Raw genomic sequence first — 24,884 nt, forward strand, 5'->3', positions numbered from 1 at the left:
GAAAAATATGACTATTTTTATTGTTCATATGTTCTAATCTTAATTATAACAAGAAAAGTTTACCTTCAAAAAAAGGGTAATACTTGTCTTCTGACATGCCAGCTTTTAATTTCTGCTGTGTGGAACTCCAGTTCAAAGGGAACAGAACAGAAGGCTCAGCTGTTGTTGGCTTTGCAATGCAGACTGATGGGAGCTGCACAGCTGCAGCTGTAAGCAAACCTGGCTGGTGCTGGATTAGACCCAAGCCTGTCCCAGGAGCATCCTCCTAAGCAGCCCTGGGCCTGAAGGTCAAGCAGATTTTGCAGGCTCAGAACTAGTTAGCCATGGTCTCCCTCCCTCCCTCCCTGCTTCTGCCAAAGAAAGGGCTCCCTCAGTATTGGACTGCATCATTTCTGAGACAGGGCAGCTTCGCAGGGCATCTTCCGTTTTCCTTGCACTTTCGAAACCTGAACAGGCAGTGTTTATATAGTGTCAAGACAGTAGCTGATGCATCATTTATATGTCTGAATAAAAATCCTTTTATTATCCTAATTTAGGATGTATTTCCTTATCTTAAATTCTAATCAGGCAGAATTTGCCTAGTTGTATGTATTCTGAAGAAAGCAGTTAGTTGAAATAGATACTGCTGATTTGTTTTTCTCCAAGACCTGTTTTATCAGTTGCTCTGAATTTTTGTTGAATTTCTAGGACATCTCCTCCTATGTTCCAGCAGCAGCAGTCCATGACTGATTAGTATGCAGAGATCATTTTGGTCCTGGTCTTGCCTAATAGTACTAACCTCAAAATAAAAAGTTAATTAGAGCAAGTGAAGTTATTAAAAGTGCCTGTGTGATTTAAAAGATGAAGTCTATGTTTTTTCAGGAGAGTCTTAGGCATTTGGAAACCTGATTAAATTAAAATCCTTTATCAAGTTACATGAACATAGACCTTTGGCTTTAAATCATCTTGCTGATTTTGAAAATCTTAGACTCTTTACTCATCTCGCACAATAAATGGCAATCCTTTGCAGGTGAAATTCACCACTTGTAGCTATGGAGGAGTACAAGGACATCCTCACCCAGCAGCATATATTTAGTCAAATTTTTCACAGAACCAAAGAGCACTTCTGATAACAATTCATTTAAAATTACCATTATTTAGAAACAGGTTAAAACACAAGAAAGTTTCTTTGGGTTTTCTTTTTTTTTTTTTTAATTTTAGTTCTTTGCTGTCAGGAGAGACTTCATGACTGTTTGTGTTATGGTTAAGATTACATTTTGCAGCCCAGATATATAACTGACACCCAGCACATCATGGGCTTTGGCAGGAGAAGAACAAGTTGTATCAGAGGGTTGCTGAGGGAGGCAGAGCCTCTCCTCCAAACTCAGTGTTAATATCAAGCACAGCAGTACTCGGGTACCATTGTCCACATATGTATTGTCTGAATTTGCCATAGAAAATGAGTTTGGTGTGGTAGTACCAGGGAAGTAGCTGTCCATAAGAGTCCCAGTTGCTAAATCCTCACTAGGAAACCAAAGATTAAATGAGCCCGGAGACTGATTTGTGTTTCACCTACAGTGACTCTCATCAGTGGATATAGATTGACTGTGCTTAAGTTAGTGTAAGAAATGCCAGACAGTATGCATTTTCTTTCTGAAAGAAACTAATACACAGAATGGGAGAATGAATAATCTGCAAGCTGCCCTTGGTGAGGGAAATGAGATGCAGTGATGGGGGAGGAAGGAGCTGTGAAGGATATGGAACCACTTCTAGTGAAGTGGACAAGAGACATCTCAAATCCTTCAAGTATTTTGCTTATCTTTAGCGAAAGTATCCTGAGATGCTTGTGGTGGTACAGATAGTATTGAATTCATACTCTTGTTTTATATGTACTAGCTTGGCAACATAATAGGTGTTTAATGCGGCTCTGCCCGTCTCCCTTTTTCTACTTGTCTAGAATATCCTTGGTGTTTAAGAACAACCCTTATGTCATCTTCTTTATTAAAGAATGTGCTGCAGAAATTATGCTAATTAAGCTGGAGTGTAATTATGAGCTAGAAAGATTATTTCACAGTCAGAATTGAATTGTTGTAGATAAATGTGCATTAACTTAATAGTGTGAAGCTAATTAGTTTTGCTATTTACTTGTAAAAATTAAAAAAAAAGATGTAATCAGTTATACAAGAGCTTGAGAAATGAATATATTGCAAAGCCAATGGGGACCATATTCCGAATCTCTCTTTAATTATTGTTTTGCTAGAATTTTTTCTTAGTTTTCCTATTCTTAACTTGCAATGGACACAACTAGCTAATTAACAAACTTTATTTCTATTTAAGATATATATTATGCAACCAAAATGAGTGGTTGCCAGTTTGACAGTTATGTATCTGCAACTCATACTAAAGCAGTATCTTGTACTCTCCACAAAAGTTAAGTTATTTTGGATCTCTTAATTTGTGTAGAAAATCTTAATTTGTGTAGCAAATTAAACTAGAGACTATATTTTCTGTGTATATCTAACTTTAATTTTTGTATTTGTCAGCCAGCTCACATTAGTCTTTAGCACGGCTTTAGGAAGGAAAGAACAAAGTTCTTTCATGCTCAGATACATCCACTAAATACCTCTTATATTACTGCAATGTGTATTCATGGTACAGTACTGAGAACAAAGAAGGCAGAATTACTTGACCCCCATCTAAAAGACTGAAGGCCTTGAGGTGTTTGCAAACAAACATATAATTTTATTTGTTCCAAAAATACTCTTTATATCTGTATGTCTCAGGTGTTCACAAGTGTGAAATGAAGGCTGCAGAACATTCTCCTTAATGTATATAAGTATCAGCTTCTGGGAAAATCTAATACAGTAATTTGATTTGTGCATATAAATTTATATATATTTTTTTTTCTAATCCACCTCTGAGCATAATATTCCTTCCATTGACTTCAGAGTGAAAGAGACTCCAGTAAATTAAAGTAGTGATTAAAAAATGCAATATCAAACTGAAGTCTGGTGTGCTCTGAACTTCATGTGCTGTCTTGCCTGCAGGGCTTTAATGTATGATCATCTTTCTTTATGCTGAAATGAAAAAACACAGAAGAGGGCCATATTTTTATGAAACAGAGAAAAATAATTTCAATAGCCTATATAGTGATTTCTCCCCTAATAAATAAATAATACCAGATATAATATCCTCTGTTGCAGTACAGTTCCATGGCTTTTCCACAGTGAGTTTTAATGACACTGGATATCAGTTTCATTTTTATCAAGTTATATCAAGAACACTAACTCCTATTTGAATTTGTATTTGCCGTTAGAACAAAACTTATGAACAGCAAGTATTGACACAAACCTAAATTATCTCAGACTTTTCCAAATTCCAGTCTCCCTCATACAAACAGCACAGATGAAAATCTGTGAACTTTGTCATGTTTGAAATTAACTTTGTAATTTGCAACAAGAATTTGCAATATGAATTTCCAAATCATATATATTTTTCCTAACATGACCAAAAATGTAAAATGAAGGATGAAATATGTGTAAAAAACATTTTTTTTTTTCTGCTTGAAGGATTTTATAGATGCAGTTGATGCTATCAGTTGAGCAGAGAGGGAAGAGTTTCAAAGTTTGAAGGAGTGGTGTTGTCCTTCCAGTTCCAATAAGGAAATGTGGAGGCAAAGATTAGCAAAGTCTGGAAGAAATCAGCATACAATTCATACTCTGTACTTCTTGCTGCTGGCAAAATATATTGCAAGGTGTCACTCACCAACTAAGTTGTTGGATCAGTGAAAGTAATGGGCACTGGAATTTAGTATAGCAGATGAAAAATCCACCTGAAACATGTTACATGGAAATAAGCACCATATAAGTAGCAACTGAGTAAAACATGAGTAACTCATTCTTTTTCTGTCAATAGCTGTACTTCCACTGGCTGAGGAAAGCTTTTTGATAGATTGAGGCACATATTTTCCTTTAATATATTCAGGTTTCAAAGGCCCCTTTAAGATATTGATTCTGATTTCCAAATGACAGATCCTTGGCAGTATATCTGTCATTCGTTAATAAGGGCAATTGCCTTGAGTCAGTACCATTATTATTGTCTCCAGTGGGTTTATTAGATACATGCAGTGTTTAACAGTTCAGCTGGAAACGTTTCTGTAGAAATGCTGTACAGGAAATTCTGCAGCCTCATTCTTTTACTCAAGGATAGAAGAGTTACGTCCCCATTGTATCCTGACAGGATGGCAATTAAGGGAGGAGCTACTTTTCCTCATTCAAAGAGTGTTTTTCTGTGAGCTGGATTTTACTCAGGTAAAACTATCAAATATACATGTGAGATGTTTATTTTAGGTTCTTTTAAAAGATGCAGCCTACTTCTGCGCTAAACTCTGAATATTGTCCCTGTAATTTTTTTTTTCTGATTCAGCTTTTGCATTAATTTTAGTAAGATACTTCCTGGTTTCAGCTGGGATTAATTGTTCTTAGTCTGCTTTTGTTGCTGATACATAAGTTCAGGGTTGTGGGTTTCTCTGGTGTTGACAAGCACTTGGTAGTACTTTAACCACTGACAAACTCATCATTCTTCTGCTGGCTTTTGAGTCATTGTGAAGACTCTGGGTTATACTGTAGCCCAAACAGAGATCAAAGACACTACCACCCTAGATAGGCAGCTAGAAATCATCCTTTCTCCATTTATTTCCCCCTTTAAGTGCTGAAGTACAGCCTTGTTTTCTCAGTATTCAGAAAAGTGGGACATGTATTATGCATATTGATGCTTTGTGTAGAATAGGACGAAATTGAAATACCCAGTTAGCAACAGCAATACCAATAACAAAAAAGCACTTTTTCTGAAAGAATATGTGACAGATCTTCTTTCATTGTTGTTATTATTTGTAAACTGAAACTGTTGTTAGTTTATATCAACAGAATCCAAGACTGATTTAAATTCAAGCCAATTGATGGCTACAAAAAGCCATCCTTAGTTTAAGCAATGGATGTGGCAGCATCCATGCCAAAGAGCAGGAGGGTCACAGTCAGAGGTTGGCTTTTGTAGCCCAGAAGGTCTCTTCTTGTCCTGCACTCTCCTGAAGTACTGTCCAGATTCTCTCCATTTTTTATATACTTGGAAACCTTTTGCAGTTAGCTAAGTGTATCAGTTTCTCTGGGTCCCAGGAGTTGAAAACCAGGACTGAGGATTTAATAGCAGCCATTTTAGCTTTTGCCTTTTTTTTCCCCCTCTATCAGAAAGTCATGTAAGCACTGTCTCTCTTTACCCATGCTTGGCATGAAGATGATGATACCTATGTAGTGCATTAGAAGAGTTCCCTCGAATTTCTACAAAGTTTTGAAGATTAAAAGCATGTGATGGGAAGTAGGAATAGTATTTGAATATCACTACTCATTGTTGTTGGATATTTTTTCTTCAATCCAACAGCTTTTATTTGAGCAATTTTTTAACAATTTAACTCCTCTGTTGTAGATTCCATGAACTTTCTGTCTTGTGAATGTCAAGTATGTCTTGCACTATTGCATTGCTTTGGTGGTTGTACATTAAGGTACATTCAGGAGATCAGTTTTTCCATGCGTAATGGAAACTGAAATAAAGGCAGCACAGGAAAACCACTAGTCTGTATTTCCCTTTGACAAGAAAAGCAATGTCAAGTGCATTTATAGTATTCTACAGCTTGCAACTTTAGTGAACAGAATTAATTCCTCAGTTTTTCCAAAAGACTGAATAGGAGTCTAGTTGTAAGAAAAGAAAATTAATACTGTTTGTTGCTTCTCTTTTTTAAAATTCAGTATTAGAAATTTATGTAAGTTTTTTTTCCTTAGCTTTCCAGAGTTGGTGTTTCAGGACAAATTCTGGCCTTACCAAGTCATAGTCTTTTTATCAATATCATGAGTCACTGTTAAGTTTTACTGTTTAATATTCATTATTAAACATCAGATGAATGCCTATTACAAACAGTTGACTGTGCTGAGGGAAACAGGGAGTGCTGGTAAATGTCGCATAGATAAGAAGATGCCTGGTATGTATGTATGTATGTATGTGTGGAGATGAGAATGGTTTGGATTTCTATTGTGCAACAAGAAAACAAGGCAATAGTGCACTCAGTGGAGTAATCATTTAAGGACTGAGATAACATGATATTTAGGATTAAGACCTTCTGTTAGTTTAGATTAACACCTTTTCCTGGTGCCCCACCCCAGTTTGTGCTAAACTGTATGCTCTGTTGGAATTTCCTGTTTTCTGCTGTTCGCACACACAGAAAACACCCAGTTTCTAGTATTGGTGGTCTCTGCTTTCCCTGTGGCAGACTCCAGGTTACCCAGGCAGTGGTAGGTCCAAGCCTTACATTTGAGAACATAAGAGAAACATAAGAGAAAGTTTAATTGTTTCTTGATTTGCCTAAACTGTAAAAAGTTTGACTTTGTCATCCCTGCTGAAAAAGGGTAGAAGCAGTTTTCCTGTCACTGCCATCGAACTTGTGATCTGGAGCCAGAAGCTTGATCAGGCAAAGAGAGCAGCAGGGAGAGACAAACCATGTGTTGTCACGTCCCTTATTGTGAAACTCATTCTGCTTAATAGCACAACATTGAAAATCTTTGACTGGAGAGAGGTGGAATGCCTCAAAACCTTTCAGGAACCTTTGTGGTTCTGGTTATTTCAAAAAACAATGTAGATGCCTTGAGCCTGTCAGGGAATATTATGTGTGCCAGCTTCCCCTCCTGCAGATGAGTGTGGTTTAAATCATTAACACTGGTGCTGTTAGGCTAATATTTAAATGCTCCTGTTGGTTTTTGTCACTTTCTCTTTTTGTAGCTGCAATGTTTAGATGTTATCATACATGTAGGGAAATAAAATAAATATCTTCCTCTCTATAATGCTTCTCCCATTTTCCTAGGGAAATCAGGGGTTTGTGGATTACCATTTGTTCCTTAGAAAGGATACAGTTCTTTATGGGTATCTCTCTGTATGAGACTATAGGAGCAGGGTCTCAAAAGCCTTTTTTTCTCCTGTTGTTGAAATACAGAACAGTTTAGGAGCCTCTGAGTGGGAACAGTAGTTCCAGAAAAGGAGACAGCTTTGAGTTATGGGTCTGTGGAGTTGGAAAACCTCTGAAACCTCAGAGAAAGGCATTAAAGTAAATAATTCTGTCTGACAGTGTAAGTCAATGACAGAGTCAAGGCTGGAATCCCCTAGGTCTGTGTACTGTTCTAATCTCCTGCCTATATTTCCACCTTTCTGATCTATGAGGAAAGCATATGTGCATCTGTAGCAGCAGTGCTGCCAGTGAATAACATTTCACAATCTCCTGGAATCTGCCCTGTGATGTGTGAACTCATGTAGATGGAGGGAGTCCAAGTGTAAGCTGGTCTCCCAGGGAAGGGTTAACATGGCATATTTTCACAGCTGCAATATATTAAGCTACTGTAAGGCCCTTTGGTAGTTGGAGGTCAGAAAAATGTTATTCATCACAGGGAAGAAGAAGAAAAATTAGGCAGCTTAAAGGCATCTTGATAGCTTAGCTAATTTGCCCCTTGCTTTCCTAGAGGCAGTCCCTGTATATGCAAATACCTGCAGAGGAACAGAGAAAACAAGTTTTTCAAGACTTTCAGCTCCACAGCCCCAAAAGACAAATACCACTAAAACAAACTAAACAAACCAAGTAATACAAATGGGAAAGTAAGAGATAGTCTAAAGCACTGAAGTCCCTGCTCCAAACATAGTCCAGAGGAGAGATAACATTGTACCAGGTGCTGAGGGTATAGTTACCTCACAGTACAGGCAACTTTTTTCATAAGAATAAGAAATGAAAGCTCCCTCACAAGTGTGATAGAATTTATATATAGATCAGTATCAATATAGAGTGAAAAAATATTTCATAAATGTTCATAAAAACATTTTCATTAAAAAGACATTTGTAAATGAAATTAGAACCTTCAGTAGATAATACTTATTCCTCTGTATATAATCATGTTGTATTGAAGGCAGTAACCTGGAGCTATAAACAGTAACACATGGTCCATTGTCATTAGATAATCTTTACTCAACTGAATCATATTTAAATTTTTTTCCTATAAATTAAATGTTCACAAAATCTAAAGACGGTTCAGCTCCAGGCCATTTGTTACGTTGAAGTAGTTCTCATCTTGCCTCTTCACATGTTCACTTAGAGTATTTTTAATTCTAAAATCTAAATAGCAGAAGAGTGATGCCTTATCAGAGGAAATGTAAAGGCTACAAAGGCAGAACTGCAGGAGGGTATATCTGCCATTGTACAAGTCAGGTTTAGCCCTTTGCTGTATTCAAGATGTAATTTTTTGAAGTACTGGATTAACCCTGAGACCCCAGGTTTATGGTTGTGTAAAGGACCTGGGACATGCTGAGTATCTCCACTGCTGCTTGGCAGAGCTGGGCAAGAATCCTGTGCATCTGATATATCACATCCTTCTCTGCACCTCAGTAGCAGACACAAATATATTGTAAAATCCACATTGTGCTGAATCTGTGTAAGCACTACTGCATGGCAGTTTTAGTTTAGGCTGCATGAAAGCATAAACCAAGGAAAATGTCATAACCCAAGAACAACATCCAAGTTTTTGGCAGGAGTGCCAGATACTTTTACAGCTGTTTTACATACAATTATGTTAAATTTGAAAAGCTCTAACAAGAGCAGCTTTTCAGAAAATGTAAAGAGCTCTTTTAGAGGAAGAAAAAAATTATAAAGATTTGCATGATTTCAGAATCACAGGTTTGGTTAGATGTTCATTAGTTTGTATGATTGTGGATTACCTGTGATCAGCCTTAGGGAGCACACCACACAGGCTACAGTTTTCAGGCTGGAATAAACAATAACATATTCCTTTGTTTCATAAGAACTTAACATTTTTATTCATAGAAGATACATCTTCAGTGCCTTTTCTCTGTCATCCTTCTGGTGCTTCCAAATTTAGACTAAACTATGTCAGATTATTTTGTTCCTTTTCCAGTAAGGTTTGGTTTATCTAATTTGAAAGGACAAAAAGAGAAACATAGGGAGCTGTCTGCTGATAAGGGTTCATTTCTGTCCTAAAGGGTTTGCATTAGACCCAACAGGCTAGTACTATATCTTGTAGTTGGTTATGTGTTGTTTATGTCACCATGGGTCTGAGGATGATGATCAATTGCTTGTTATAGTACATTCCTTGGATCAAGTTTGATTAGGGAAGTGAGTATGCTAAAGGGTTTGAGGGTTTTCCAAGGTGAGAGGAAGAGAGATTGACATATCTATTTTGTTTTCTAAAATTGAGTGCTGAAGCTAGCCAGTATTCATATGTTCCATTTTCAAAGCAAGTATAGTGGTTCTGCTTCCTCTTAAACTGTAGGAGATCATTCAGAGCGGGCTGGCAGTCTCTGGCTATGTGTGTGCATATATATGGAGAACTGTTTGAAAAAGAGAAAGTACTTCAAGGAATCACTTCAAATTTAACTCACAATAAATTAAGTGAAACAAGTCTTCATTCTTTTGTGTTTGACCAACTGTCAGAGCACCACAGAAAGAAAATGAGGAAATGAGCTGTTAGATGGCTCCTTCCTCTTTATATCATATTCATTTTCTGTGGATTATGTTTAAGTATTCTTGATTTCTTCTGCTAGCTGGGTTTAACGTCTTATCTTTGTTTTTTTTTAAATGTACCAAGAAAAATCCTTAGACAGAGATTCTTGTAGTATTGGTATATTGCCTTCTAAATATTTTAATAGAAGTTAATTTCTCCCTTTAAACACAGAAGCTAGTTCTTTGATCTTCTCTTGGGTTTTTTATTAGTTCTCCTTGTGTTTGATCCTGAGCTACATGTAGTTTGTTCTCTTTTAGTACTACTAGAAAACCATTTTCACAGATCTCCTTTCTGAAATGAGGGAAAAGAGACTTTCAGACTTTATTTATTGAATTGAGGGAAGAAACAAAGAGAAGGGTCTATGCCTGTAGGCATAAATTCAACAGGAAGTCTTTTAGACTGGCGTTAGCAATGCACAATGTATGTGAGGTAAAAATTGAGGAAATATTCTTAGCACAGATTGAATTGCCTTTGCCTCTGAGCACCACTTCATGTGTGAAAACCTTTCCTTAAGACTGTTTCACGTGCATATTAAGACAACCAGGAACACACAGATGAGTTTGGTTTAAGCAGTCTTGTAATAAAAAATTGTGCATTCTCTTTCTGTGGTAAATGCTTGGTGGTAGTTCAGTCTCTGTCAAGCATATGGTTCCTTATAGCGGGCGTCTTCACAGCGCTGCCTTTGGGGAATGCTGCCGAGACAGGAATAGCTCTGGGTGTCAGTGCTTGCCTATGCCAACTGGCTGATCAGATGTGAATGTTCTGCTCTAATAATATAAATCAGAAATAAGAACCCAAGCTCTCGTGAGATTCACTATGACCAATGGCTGGAGAGTAGACAGAGCCATCACACTTGTTCTTCCAATGCTTTGCAGAAGCAATCAGTATCCTTAGTTACCAGCTGGAGACCTGTGTTTTAAAAACTCACTTAGGAGCCTTTTTAAAATCAGTGCAGATATACACGTAACAGGATTTTTAGTTTTGCTTTTCTCTGTACCATCAATATTTTCAGTAGCTGAAGAAGAAAATTATGGCATAATTGAAGCAAATATTCAGATGCAGTACATCCTCTGTGTTCAACAGCACCTCTAAGTGAACCCACAGAGCCAATGCACCCATATGTATTACAAACAATCTCTTTTAAGTTTGCATCCCTTTTACTTCCTGGCGCATGTGTGTGATACGGTAGCAGGAGCAGGACTTGTTATCAGTGCCTTACTTGCACTACCCAAGTCAGCCTGGATTCCTAGGTGCTACTGCTTCTATGTCAGAGTTGTTGTGTCTTGTGTAGAACACCTTGTTGATTGTTTTCCATTGTTCATAGTATGATGTAGCCTTTTGTGATAACTCTAGGCATATATATTGCCAGTTTGCATAGAGCTTTGAGTTCCCCTTTGGATCCTCTTCCACTGCAGGAGCAGTAGTCTGGTGTAATCCTTGGAACATCTGTCTTAGTCACCACTTCAAGCTAAAACCTTCTACAGGATTCAAAATTAGATCAATCCTACAATCCTAGAGGGCAGTTTCCATCAAAGAAGGAAGGTTAGAACACATTGGTGTGTTCCAGTCAGTCTCCACAGATGAGGATACTTCCTAGAAAAAAATGTACTTTCAGAACCTGCCAAAGTATTTTGAGTCCACAGCAAATGCTGCTTTCCAGACAAACTGTGAAGTTCTTGCACAGCTGGGATTCTCTTGTGAACAAACTCACTGCCACCTGAAGCCTTTGGCTGACCTAAGTGGATTAGTGTTTTTATTCCAAGGAAATCAGGCGAGTGTCAGATTAGCAAAAGATCTTGCATGTACAGCTACTACATTACTCTTCATTTTTGGATCAACCACACAGATACTTCGTTAACATTCTCAAAATGCCATGCATCTCCTCAGATTTACTCTAGCCATTCAGCTTGTTTCACCATCTGTGTGGGTTGCCTCACTCAGATTTTGCAAGCATGGTGATGTTTTAATTAGGGACATAGGCTTAGATAGTGTTTGTTTAGGATGTTCACTGATTTCAAATTCCGCTTAATTCCACTTTATAATTTTACTAAATGTGAGTTTTTTCAATTTGCATGTGGCACAGTATCAGATGTTTCACAGAAATCAGGTAGATTGGATTTTCATTTACCTTCTACTTTCTTTTAGTCTTATCTGTGTCAAATACTGACTTTACTGCTTTTTGTTGGTAGGGAGTAAAAGATCACTTAATTCTAGCTCTTTCCTACTACTTGTTACTTTTTGTTTGGCTCTGTATTTTAATACATATTTATTTGTCATTTAGGTATGCATGCTTGGATGCATGGCCTGGATGTTCCCCCACATCTATGCAAATTGTTCTACATACATTTTGTTACTTTGTCTTTAAGGAATACCAGTCCTCCTTCCTTCTCCAGGTGTCCGCCAGATGACTTCATTAAGTAGCCTTTCTGACTTTTCATAATAAGGCTAAATTTAAAAAAAAAAAAAAACCAACATATTTAAGTTTTTTAAATAAATGTTAATAGAGCTGCAAACTTGATGTTCTTAAAAGAAAAATCCTCTTTCTCATTCTCACTTTTTTCCACCTATAAAGCACTTATATAAGTAAAATCAAAAATTTAGGCTCCTGGAAACTACTCTTTCTTGCCCTGAAGGCAGCTGAAATCATCACAATTATCCAGACAGCCCTAACTGTTGACAGAAGTTTTTGTTTATTTTATGTAGCTACTGTATTTCATTTAGAAACTACTAAAAATACAATGATCTTAGAGACCATCTGCTTAAAATGACAGTGCATACTAGGGATAAATTTTTAAACTTCTTTTCCTGCTTTGTTCATTATCTCTCTAAAAACTGGTTACTTAACAAACTCAGTATTCAGTGCTAAGGGCTTCTATTCTGAATGGATTTTCTACTTGCATCCAATGTGCACATATCCATTTGCAACAACTATTCATACCTCACTCACATGCTGACTGCTTTGGGAGATCAGAGGGTAAAAGTAGGGAAAGCCTTGTTTTCATACTTAACAAGGTTTTTACTTAAGCAAAGAGACTTCAGATGTAGAGACTTCAGGCAGAGACTTCAGTCCCTCGGAACAATTAACTATTCCTTTGATGAAGGGACCTTTTTCCTTTTGCTCCTTCATTGACTGTTCTGTTCTGGATCACAGAACGTGAGGAAGAAAAACCTGAGCAGATGGTTAGAGCCCATAATGTACTACTGCATATAATGGGCCTTTTGTTTAGTTTGGTTTTGGATGGATTAAGTAGCATGCATGTTGAAAAGGAGGAAATTTCCAAGAGAATTTATCGGTAGAAGTTCCCACATGTCAACATGTAGTGTAGTCTTGTCATTCAAGCTGTTTTCTACCGATATTTTGTGTGATCTCCAAAATACTCACCACCTGCATTTGGCATCTAAGATTGAAAATGAGAATAAATTAGAAATGAAGATAGGATAATTAATTTGTCTTCACTTAGGTTATAATTTGTCTTCACTTAGGTGATTAGATTTTGCTTTCATTTCTTATTTTTGTTTAAACAAAAAATTTGGAAGATGTCTTTGGTTTGTTTAGAGCTGTTTCTATGGAATGCAGGTCTAATAGGTTTGAAGAACCTGTTGAGAAGTGTTAATATTGTTTATCGAAAGAAAGCAAACGTAAGAGGAAGCTATCCTGTCAGATAACATTGCTTCTATGGTCTCTAGCAATTCAAACATAAAAAAAGTGCACCCAGCGAATCCCTTCCTTTTCACCAGTTGACACTCATGGTAAGCTGGAAGTGTGATGTTCACAATCTTTGGCTACTGGTGTTTGTAGCCTTTCCTGATACCTTTTACGATGTTCTCTAACATCTCTAAATATCAATTAAATGTTAAAATCTTCTTGAACCTATGAAGATATCTCTTGCAGAGATTTCCAACAGTCTGTGTTATCTAAAAATTAATTCAAATAGTCCATATGTGATTTATTACTACATCTTTATGGTTTCTTTGTATTAAATGTTTAATGTGAATTCTAATATTTGTGAATTAACTTACATTTTGTCAGAGGACAGATAACCAATGAAATTCTGAGTGTTTTTTTTACATCTCATATTTATATTCTGAATCTCCATAAAGATATAACTGTAGTGACAACTCTCAGTCTGACAAACATCACGTATGAGAAGAGAACAGACAATCCCTCTGCTCTGTAGCAATTCATTATTATTGTAAAATAAGTCTTCCTTCCCTGAACTGTCATGCAGAATTGTAGTATTTAAAGTGTGCTTCGGACAGATTGGAGAGATGCTGTGAATTCCTCTAGTGACATATACTTGTCCTCAGTGCAGAAAAGTCCTTATAATTTAGGAAGGAGACTAGTGATCAGTATTATTTGGTCCAAATATTATAGGTGGAGTGTGAAACAGGTCTACCAGGGTTTTTTTTGACAATTATCATGGTAACAGCAACAGAGAACTCTTTTGTAAGTTACCTCTTTTTTGTAATTTCCCTAATTTCCCTCTTTTAGGTTAAAAATGTACCACTACATGGAAGATGGTCAAAATATTTATATGACACAAAATATAAGCTCTTGGGGAAAAGGCATATGATAACTAAGTATATCATGTAGAGAGGCTGTGTGTATCTCTGGTTTTAGGGACACAAAGTCCAAAGCCATTTCCATTAATGATTTTCTATGTAAACCCAGAGGGGAAAAATTGTGACAGATTGATTTTAAGTTCAGGTCTGGAAGCTGGATAATACATACCAGGACTTGTTCAGCATCCTTGAATTCATTCTTTTATGTGATGCTAATGGCATTTCATATTTTGTAGGATTCAAGTAACGTGCAAAGACTTAAGTGCTCAAGTAGGGCCAGAAATATGTAAGAGTTTTACGTTGACTGTATCTGGGAAAAAAAAACCCAAACAAAAGACAGAATTGGTCATTGCTTTCTACATAAGATAGCAATTGGTATTGCATAGAGATAGCAATAAGTATAAACTACTTTTTTACAAATTAACATTTCATAGCTCATATCAAATGATATGAGCATGTATTTTCTTTCTTTTCTTATACTAAGATTTCATATAGCCTTTTTATTTAGAAAACTTAATCAGTTAAGAGAACTAATTCCACAAAGTTACTTCTTCTAGTTATACTTTCTATAATTCTTTTTCCAGAGGAGTACAGTTTAAAATGACAAATAGGTTCATATTTGATTTTAATGTTCGCTTTGATAATAATGGGTCAGAAAAGATTTTATTTAGACATTTTTAAATATGAAGGTCTTCTTTGTTGACCTAAGTGTTGGCACATTTATCTACTAATAGCAGATTTTTTGATGAATCTTTTATATTTGCTTTCGCACAGAGAGTTTGGATGGCGGGATCCAGAGCTTCCAGAAGTTATACAGATGTTACAGCATCAATTTCCCTCAGTACAGTCAAATGCTGCAGCCTACTTACAACACCTCTGTTTCGGAGACAATAAAATAAAAGCAGAGGTAAGATTTATAAACTCTTTTTCTAGCACTGTTGCTGTCTGCTATTTATGTTCAACAATTATTTATGTGTGCTTTAAAAAACTTAAAAGAGTCATCATGGATGGACCTGGACCATTTTACTAAAGCTTTCACTTAAGTAATTTGTTACTGTTACAAAATGAAAGAAAAAAAGCATAAAATACTGTTGTAAGCCATTGTTTATTTTCTTTGGAATAGTTTGATTGATTGCATACCATTTAAACACTGTATTATAGTTGTTCAGTAATCAGCTAGTGATGTAGTCTTGATCTCTGTGAAACACATGAGCATTTCCTTAGGGTTCTCTGAGAGGCATCTAGACACTAAATACAAACACAGAATATGAAAATTAAGAAATTTCTAAATCAAATCATCCTTTAATGCATAATTGTATAAATAGGTTTAATTTGGCTGTGTTTGCAGCTTGAATGGTGCTCATTTGTCTATGATCTTGGAATTCAGTGCAGATTGTATCTAAAATGTAATTTAGACATCAGTATAGAGCTTGTTCTGTACCTGCAGCTGACAGGTACTTCTTTCTTGTTTGTTCCCTGTGGTTAATGGGACCAGCACAGCTTTTGGCACAAGTTAAACAGAAGGGAGGCAGCTCTGAGGGGTCTGACAAACACACAGCAGGCAATTAAAATTGAATGAGTGAAGCTGTTACCAGCCCCAGCTGCTTCCCCTCACCCTCTCAGAGACACTGCTAATCAGGGACATGTGGTGTGCACATAAATCTGTGCCTGTACTGGCCCATTTTAGCCTGGCATGTAAAGGTAAACTGAGATCAAGATCTGCTACTGCTTATTTGTCAGGAGCTGTGCAGTGATGCTGACTTGCCAGTACTTTATCTTCCTCACTCTCAGCACAACCCACTCCATGGATCTGTCCCACTATAGAACCTTCCCTTGCAGCTTTTTCATGCTCAGGAAATTCCTTAGTGAGTAAGCATATAGTCTGCTGGTACTGGCAGAACTGCACTGGTTGTAAACAACACTTCAAACATCTTAGATATAGTAAAAAAAAAAATATTTGCATGAATGTAAAGTGAGGAATGTTTGTGCAGTGGAGACGAGAACTCTGGTACAGGTATCACTGAAAATTTTAACTGTGTGCTCTCTCTGTACTCGAGAGAAATAAGTTCGGAAATAAGTACTCAGAAATAAGTTTTTCAGTAAAAGAACTGATAAATCTCTGAGACAGGCAGTTAAATTACTAGATCCATTTACTCATTACACAATCTCTGTTGTCTCCTGTTAGCCATAGATTGAGACCCCCTCAAGTAGCTGTCCCATTTGAGGGAGATGGTTTCATTTCTGTTGCTAACCATATAGGAGAAAAGGTGTCTGGTTGTCAATGTCACCCATCCCTGCAGGCTTTGGACATCAGCCTTTGTAAGCTTCAGGCTCATGAGCTGGAAGGGTGAAGGGAGCTAAATACAACAGTAGAGCACTAGGCAGTGTAATGAGCTTCTTCTGTGAGAAAGGATAGCAGATAAAACAAGGATTCCCCCATTTCATTTTTTATTATTCAGGACTTCTATATACCCCTCACTATGTAATTACATAAACTGCTATGGAAGCAAACCAAAGTATCTTTCTTAAAACAGCTCATCTAAGAATATACTTTGAAATGTCTGGTACTTTGGATTTTTTTGAGACAACAAAATAATGGGACGTATTGTATACTTTTCTAATGCTTTGTGGAGCTTTTCAGCTTAAAGCACCCAACATTATCAAACTATTTTATCTTTGTCTGTATCTATCTATATACCAACCTCTGTTGTAAGTCCTGCTGTGTTTAGGTCATGTCTCAGCAGAGCACTTGAAACAGTTTCTGTGTTTTCTTGTTGGGATCAGGGTCTACCCAAATGGCTCAGTAGTGTGCCTAGGGCCTGCTCGACCTTCCATTGAATCAGTTTCTCAAGGAGCCTTTTTGTGAGAGTTCATAATCCTGTTGATAAGGAGATAACACAACAGATAGCTCAGGTTCTTCATAAGGTATATATCTAGACAGAGGAACGTGAGCAGTCCTTTTAAACCTGCCCAGGACAACTCCTGTGATAACTGTTAAGGATGTGTCTGAATTATGAGTTGAATTAACAACTAAATAATAGAAACTGATACCAAAATTCTCTTTTCTGCAAAGTGTGTTGTGGCCAGTTCTCCTCTGTCTGAGAATGACCACATTTAATACTGAATTTCTTCTTCATGATAGCAGCATTCCAGTCCTGCTGCACATAATTGCAAGGAATCTTGCCAGCTCTGATAAAAGGAAAAAAGCACCAGGATACAGCATATTTTCCTTACAATCTCTTATTGAGATTACAGAGCAAAAAAAAAATCAAAAAAATTCTTTTGAAGCAGAGAAAACTGTTCTTTGACAAAATACCTAGCTTTAATATAGCAAAGGACTTGGGCTAAAGATAAGAAACTATCTTGGTGGTCTTTCAAATCCTAGAGAAAGGACAAACATAAATACGTGTAAGTAAAGAATAGCTGAGAAAATTGAGAATCTCAGAATACTTCAGTAAGTTCTTATATAAATTATTCTTTCACTGGTGACAGTGAAGAATGTAACAAAAAAGCAGAAGGGAAGGAGGGAAGAAGTTTTGATCAGATATTTGAAAGCAAATGAAAAGCCTATCAGGCAGAAGAGCACAAGAAGACCCTTTCAGATGGCATTTTTCTCCTCAGGAGAGGCTTTTACACCCACAATGGTGAGATTGTGAGCAGAGCCAGAGTAGCTGCTCCTGGATGCCAAGAAGGAACAGACAGGGGATATAGGAAAGGAGAAGCATTTTAAAATACTCTGCAGAGAACATTTCTTTAAAAGAGCACATTCTATTAAACACAGGATTCATTCTTCCACAGCATTTTTTTTCTTCCTATAATGACATTTTCCTCCTTTGTATGAGGTCACCATATAAAAGGATTGAATTGTGCAGTTTCACAAGCCAACACCATTTTGCTCTTATGGAAAATGGCAGCCTGCCATCAGCTACAGAGGTGTAACAGGTCATTCGGGGGTTTTGGCACCAATGATTCCCTTCCTCAAGCTAGGAAATTAATTTTTGCCAGCAAAGTCACAACAGTTGAGATTCTCGTCTTGAAAATAATTCAAAGATGCCAAATAAAAGAACTGCAACTGCTGCACTGTTCTGCCTGAAGCCTTCCCTTGCATCCTTAATAAATACTGCTGAATTGGACAGTGTCCTCTTTATTTTGGAGAGCATTTCTATAAACTCCATTCAGAAGAAAAGGATCAGTCCAGACACTATCACATGGAGTTGTAAAAACTGGGTGACTGCACGCTGAAAGCATCTATTTTCCCATCTCGCTGAAGCCCATCATTCACATTCATTTTGTCATTAAACTAAAGGTGTTTCTACATCTTCTTCTGTGGGTTCTTTAGACTGTGCCCAGCACCCTTTCAGCACAGTACCCTACTTGTTCACATATCAGGCAGTGGACATGAACTTCATTAGTCTCTTGTTTATCTTCTTTATAATATGCAGAGTTGCATCATTGTAGTAACTTTGATGTCACCCATTGCACTATTAGATTCCTGAAAATCAAGGATACGTACATGCCTGCTTCTAGCATAGTTTTCTCCCAGGGAATACTTGCACTTAGTATGGGGTGATGGAGAAACAGTCCATAAGGTTGCTTTTAGACATGCTGACCGACAGAAATCTTCATAGTATTTGAAGGATCCGGAAGGGTGATTGGAAGTGCTCACATCATCCTCAGAGGGTACCTTGATTTGAATTTTACAGTGTTCTGCAAGATTCCTCTCTGTTTCCATAAGGATAGTCAGATAAAACAGATTATTTTACCATGCTGAAGGCTTGGGGAAGAGAGTTACTGGAAAAGCTGGAATGCTGCCCAGCAGGAAAGCACCCATATGCGTGGTGCTGGTCAATAGCAACTGAACATGACCCAGCATGTGCCCAGCTGGCCAAGAAGGCCAGTGGCATCCTGGCCTGTACCAGCAATAGTGTGGCCAGCAGGAGCAGGGCAATGATTGTCCCCCTGTACTCAGCACTGGTGAGGCTGCACCTGAGTCCATGTGGGGCCCTTCACTGCCAGGACATCAAACTGCTGGAGCGTGTCTAGAGAAGGGCAGCAGAGCTGCTGAGGGGCTGGTCATGTAGATGTGGCACTTAGGGGACATAGTTTGGTGGTGGATTTGGCAATGCTGGGTTAATGGTTCGACTTGATCTTAAAGCTCTTTTCTAACACAATGACTTTATGTTCTTTTTTTTCCCTATCTGTTTGCATAAGAATTATAGTTCTGGATTCACCTTCCCGTACATAGCCTTGCTCTTCTCCTTTTACTTCTAAAATTTCTTCAGTTAAAGACTTGTACACTGGTCAGTTTTCCATTGAACATATTATGAGAACTCCTTTAATCTCTGCATACAAGAAGATATAGACATAGTATTTAATTTAAATGAAAGAAGTATTTCACAGGTGATACTGAAAAGTAACATAGTAATTGCAGAGAGACTGTGCAGCGTTTGTTGAGAGTGCATTTTAGTGCAGACAACACCTGTATACCTTTTGAGAAATTTTACTTCCCTGTTTGGTCATAAACATTTTCTTAGTACTTTGGTAACCATAATTTTCATATTTTAAAATAACTCCATTGGTAAAATCTCAAAACTTGAGAAATTACTTCTCCCAATGGCTTCACAAGGAATTTCTTATTGTAGTGATGGTTTTTTATATTAAAAGATGCTTGCCTGCACCTGATTACTAAAATGAACAGATGTTCATGCTTTTGCTTACCTGTGTTTGGATTACTGCAGTACAGTTTGGATCTGTGCCCCTATCTCCTGGACAGCTGTATTCATCTCTGCAGGCAGACGTCGAGCAATCCATTTTCAATACACTTTCTGTGTAGTTTCTACTGGTAGGAATTACTTAAATGAAGTAAAGCAGCACCCAGTGGCAGACCCAGAAACATCTTTGAATTTTTTTTTTTTTTTTTTTTTTTTCTAAAGCCTCATTGACAATTTTACAAGACTTACCTTTCAGGTTCTTACTGATCACTGGTTTGTTTTTTAAGAAGTCAATCAACAGATGGTATACAGTTTTGCAGTAAAAGGTAGGAGATTTTATTGATGGATTATTTACTGTCAAATATTCAAAGACAAAATACTGCTTGTTTGGGGTTTTTTATACTTCACTCTCAAAGCATTTTTGGAAATGATCCTTTGATTTGTCTTTCGTAAATTGTCTTAGTTTGTACTGTGGAAATAGTTTCTGCAACAAGGCTTTCCACTCTTGACATCTTGTTATCAAGGATATGATTTTACACTGAGAGAAAGTTAGGTGTAACTTCCACTCAGAACCATCAACAACACTAGGGAATCTCACTCTTCACAGTAAGACAAGGAAGACAAGGCATACAAATAGATATATGATTACTTCTTGTCCCATGTGATCAAGGGTTTTTTTCTTTACATGAGAAATGCCATTTTTCATTCTACCTCAAAATTTATTTATATTTTAATGTTGGCTTTCCAAACAGCTTTTGAACTATTTAAAGAATGTATTTCACCCAAGAGAGGCTGCACTGTTACAGTATTTCTGGTGTACTGTATGTGCCTTACATGAGAAGTAACTTTGAGTGTAAAATAACTGACCTGTAATTACTAAATGACATTTGGTCAACTGGGCAGTTGATAATTGCAAAACCAAACTGTGACATGAACGATTAATTTGAGTATCCATTGTTGTAGCTTTCTCTAGCATACCTGTGACTCAAATACAGTCCTATTATGCTGTGACATGAAAAAAAAAAAAAAACAAAACAAAACACATATTTATGTTTCATTATCTTCAGACAGAGAAGAGAAAGGGGTAAATGTGTGAGACTGTCACAAATAATGAACATGTTAAGTAAAAGCTGTACACATAAATGTGCTTGAAATAAAAAGGGTTTATAGTGAAAGCATTTGACTAAGTTTCAAACCCGTGGTCCATTTTTAGTCCTGCATGATGATGGGCACTCTTGTAAATGGAGATGTTATTTCTTTTTTTTTTAATTATTATTATTTCCTTTTATTCTTCCTAAGGGTTCTAAGTTGGCAACAACATGTCAATATCAGCTCCTACGTGGCTTCAGGATGAAAACATTTGTGAGGGCTGTTCCTTCGTCATGGTTTAACCCCAACCAGCAGCTAAACCCCACGCAGCCACTCACTCACTTCCCCACAGTGGGACGGAGGAGTGAAAAAAGTGAAAAGTGAAAAAACTCAAATGATGTGATAAAGGCAGTTTAATGAGGAGAGCAAAAGCTACACACACTAGGAAAGCAAACCAAGGAATTCATTTGTCACAGCAAAACAAGGAATTTCCTATTCCATCACTTTGTATGAGCAGGCAGTTTGCCTGGCATTATGCATCTTGTGGTATTCTTGCACTCCCACTAATTTGAAGTGGGATATAAGGGCTGAAGTTATCTTTCCCCCTATACTATTGGAAGATCTCTAAAACACCTGAGACAGCTGAAAAATGAGTCCACTTTTTGTTTGAAATAGAAATTATATCCTTTTATTCTCACATGATCAAAATCCCATCACTTGGATACACTAACTATGGCTTGTCACACTTCTTTCCACAGAATTTTTTTAGAAAATTTAGTAGTAGAGTAGCCCTTGTTTTGTACTACTGCTACTTGGTTTTCACATTCTTCTTCTTTTTTTTTTTTTTTTGATCCCATCTTCTGCACTAAATAATCACTTGTGATCACTCTGCTCCCTTCTATTTTATTCATTCCAGTAGTCAGTAGCTTGAATTCTTTCTCTGTTAAAACAGGCTGATATAAATTATTTGTTTCTCCTGAGCAAAGCAGTGATACCTGCACTTCAAGCTCTTCTCTATTGACAGGTGTACAAGAGAGTTTATATGAGAGCATTTCAGCAACCACAGTGCCAGTTTGAAGTGTCTCATATGTCTGCTCTGGATGTCCCTTTATGCCATCTCCGTGATACCCTCTCCCCTCTTTCAGTTTTACATATAGTACAAGCCTGTGGCTGAAAATTTTTCCTCTTTAATATTGACTAGAACAGGTGAGGCAGAAATGGCTACATTGGTCTTGACACAATAGTCTATGCTAACTCTGTTAAGACCATCTAAATATGAGTGTTCTTAATTACAGTGCTAATAAAAATCCAGTTTCACTTCACTTAAAGTATTGTAATTATGTTTCTTAGTCTAGAGACCAACAGTGAGTTACTAAAGAATATTTATGGAAGTATATCACTCTAATTTTTTCTTGCTAATGTATTGTCTTTATTTTGGTAGTAACTTCCAGAAAAAATGATAAAGTGGTAGGCCTTTTCACTTTTTCCCAGAAAAAAAGCATAAAAGAGTACCTTCTATCTGGTATTTAAATCTTTCGCTGACAGTCTTGCTTTCAAAAGCAATTGTGAATGCATTTCTGTGTTTAGTTTTGCCATCTTACTTACACAATACCATTTAGTGATATTTCTCTTTTCTGAAGAGAGGGGTGCATCTCTGTTTTGTGTGCAGTCCTTACACTGATTGAGTATTAATGATTGTCACCGAGTGCTGTGCTGCGTCCCCATAATACCTGCTTTCTGTAGCACTAAAGTGGCATTTTATACTCTGGGATCGTTAAACCAGAGTTGTTCTTGATTTCATCATCAAGATTCTGTGCCTGAATTATAATAATGATTTATTGTGTACCTGGCATATATTTCACTTGATTTAAGAGTAGGAAAATGTTCCATTTGTTCAATAAATGGATTAATGACAAGCCCCGCAAGAGTAACATTTGCTTACAAGGGATAAAGGCAGATTTAGGATATTAAGTTCTGAAGTTAACTGAAGATTGCATAACAAAGTAGTGGCAGATTTCTGGGGCCAGTTCTTGTCTTCTAATCCTCTGGAGATGGGAATACTGGCTAAAGGTTTCTATCTTTTTCATCTCTGGCCAGCCAGAATAAGCACCTAGAAGAGAATTTCAGGCAATGAATTTGATAAGCAAAAAAAATCAGATGTGAATATCTGGTGAAAATGCTTTTCATGCAGTTAAAAGAGGAAAAAAAAAGCAGTATTATTTCTGCAAGATTAATGCCTCTCTATGCAGCAGACACAGAAAGAGCATTACACTGTACTGTTCCTCTCTCCACTGGTCTGAGGAAAGCATGTTGTAGCTGTATCAAAACATTTACAAGAGCTTTATCTTTTGTATTTGAAAATATTCAATTGTATGGAAAGAAGGGTAATTCACTGAAAGACAGTGCCATTTGACATAGGCAGTATGACATTTCGAATGGGTAATAAATACATTTGCAGCTTTTTCAAGCAGTATAGTGCTCTACTCTGTATGCCATGGATTTCTTTCTATTCATAACTCTCCTGCCAATTACTTCTCTGATTTATTAGGCTGATATGTGAATGCAGAGGATCACTTTCCTATTGTAGAGCATATTTTTTATTACTGTTCTCATCATCCAGCAAGCCAAAGTAAGACTTTGCACACTATATATAGAAATAAAATCACCTAGATTGATATCAATATCTGTAATTTGGTGCTTTCTCAACTTTCTCTACTAAAAAGGTTGGCAGAAAAATTATTTCAATAAGGAAAATCCTAGTCCTGCCAAAAAGACCTGCCAAACTTTTAAGGTAAAGACCAGCAGTTAATCTTCAAAATGTGTTTAAAAATACAAAGAGATGGCTATTAGTAAGCTACTGAGAATGGTGACAGCGGAAGACACGGGTTTGTAGTCATAAGAAGACCTAAGGCTCTAAAATAGAATTGCCACCTTGAAACCAGTACATATTTAGATATGTATTTATGTGCACACACACACACACACTAATTTATTATTTAATACATATATATATAAAATTTTGCATGTTGATCTGTGGGTAATACAAAGTGTGTTAGCTATGAGGCAAGTGTTTACTTGTGCTGACTTTTACTTCATTTATAAAACTCATGTAAATGGGGAGATTGGGGAAACATTCTGCAGTGCAGCTTTCTGCTTCACTGAAACTCTTAAACTGCAGGTCATAGCCTGCCTTTGTGAACTTAGACAAGAATTTAAATTCTATGGGCATGGAGTCCTTTTAGCAAAACTTCCTACCAAGGAGGGATGTTGTTAGAATGTGTTCATTAGCTCTTGAGGGAACAGCTTGCTCCCAAAAGACTTCAGGACAGAAAATTCTTATGTGACTGAGAGATTCTTTGAAGGATAATGCATAATTTATAAGAAGAGAACACCTCACATTCAAATCACAGTACAGAATATCCTGTGAACAGAGATCATCATGTATGATGCTCAATGTAACAAACTGTAAATGTAGTTTTAATCTGAGAAGAGGCCTTTTGTTAATTTTGTGAGGGAAACTGAGATAACTACAGCCAAGCATCAAAAAAGGAACTTAGTGAATTTCCAATTAGAGCTGAAATGTCAGAGTTGTTTTGTTGTTTGGGCTTAAATGACTGAAAAAAAATATCTTTGGTCTTACTGGTGACCATCAGATAATATTTGTGTTCACATTGACTAAATCCCATTTATGATATCCTTAACTGAATAGAGTGAACAACAGCTTCAGAAATTTTTGTACATCATTGAGGTGATGTCCTCTATTGCTGTTAAAATCTTTGAAGAAATGACATACTGCTATCTCTAAAAAACTTGCTTTTGCTTCACATTTTAAAAAATTGTATTTTCTTTATCTTGTTAAACTTCACTAGGCATCTGGTTATAAGAATACCAGTATGTTTTTAGTTGAAGTATATATGTCAGTTCTTTTCATCAATAATAAATG

The 24,884-nt window shown here is 36.8% G+C and overlaps 1 protein-coding gene across 8 annotated transcripts in view; it reads left to right on the plus strand.

The window, feature by feature from the left end:
• The window catches only part of CTNND2 (catenin delta 2), a 644,065-nt gene that overhangs the window by 462,754 nt on the left and 156,427 nt on the right, over window positions 1-24,884 (plus strand). For all 8 annotated transcript variants that reach the window (XM_085573606.1, XM_031503967.3, XM_031503965.3 and 5 more), the window contains one exon: window positions 14,916-15,048. In XM_085573606.1, the coding sequence (XP_085429732.1) occupies window positions 14,916-15,048 (133 nt within the window). The remainder of the gene's footprint in view (window positions 1-14,915; window positions 15,049-24,884) is intronic.

Source organism: Lonchura striata, chromosome 2 (assembly GCF_050655825.1).
Source record: "Lonchura striata isolate lonStrDom1 chromosome 2, ASM5065582v1, whole genome shotgun sequence".
In the NCBI taxonomy this organism is placed as follows: Eukaryota; Metazoa; Chordata; class Aves; order Passeriformes; family Estrildidae; genus Lonchura; species Lonchura striata.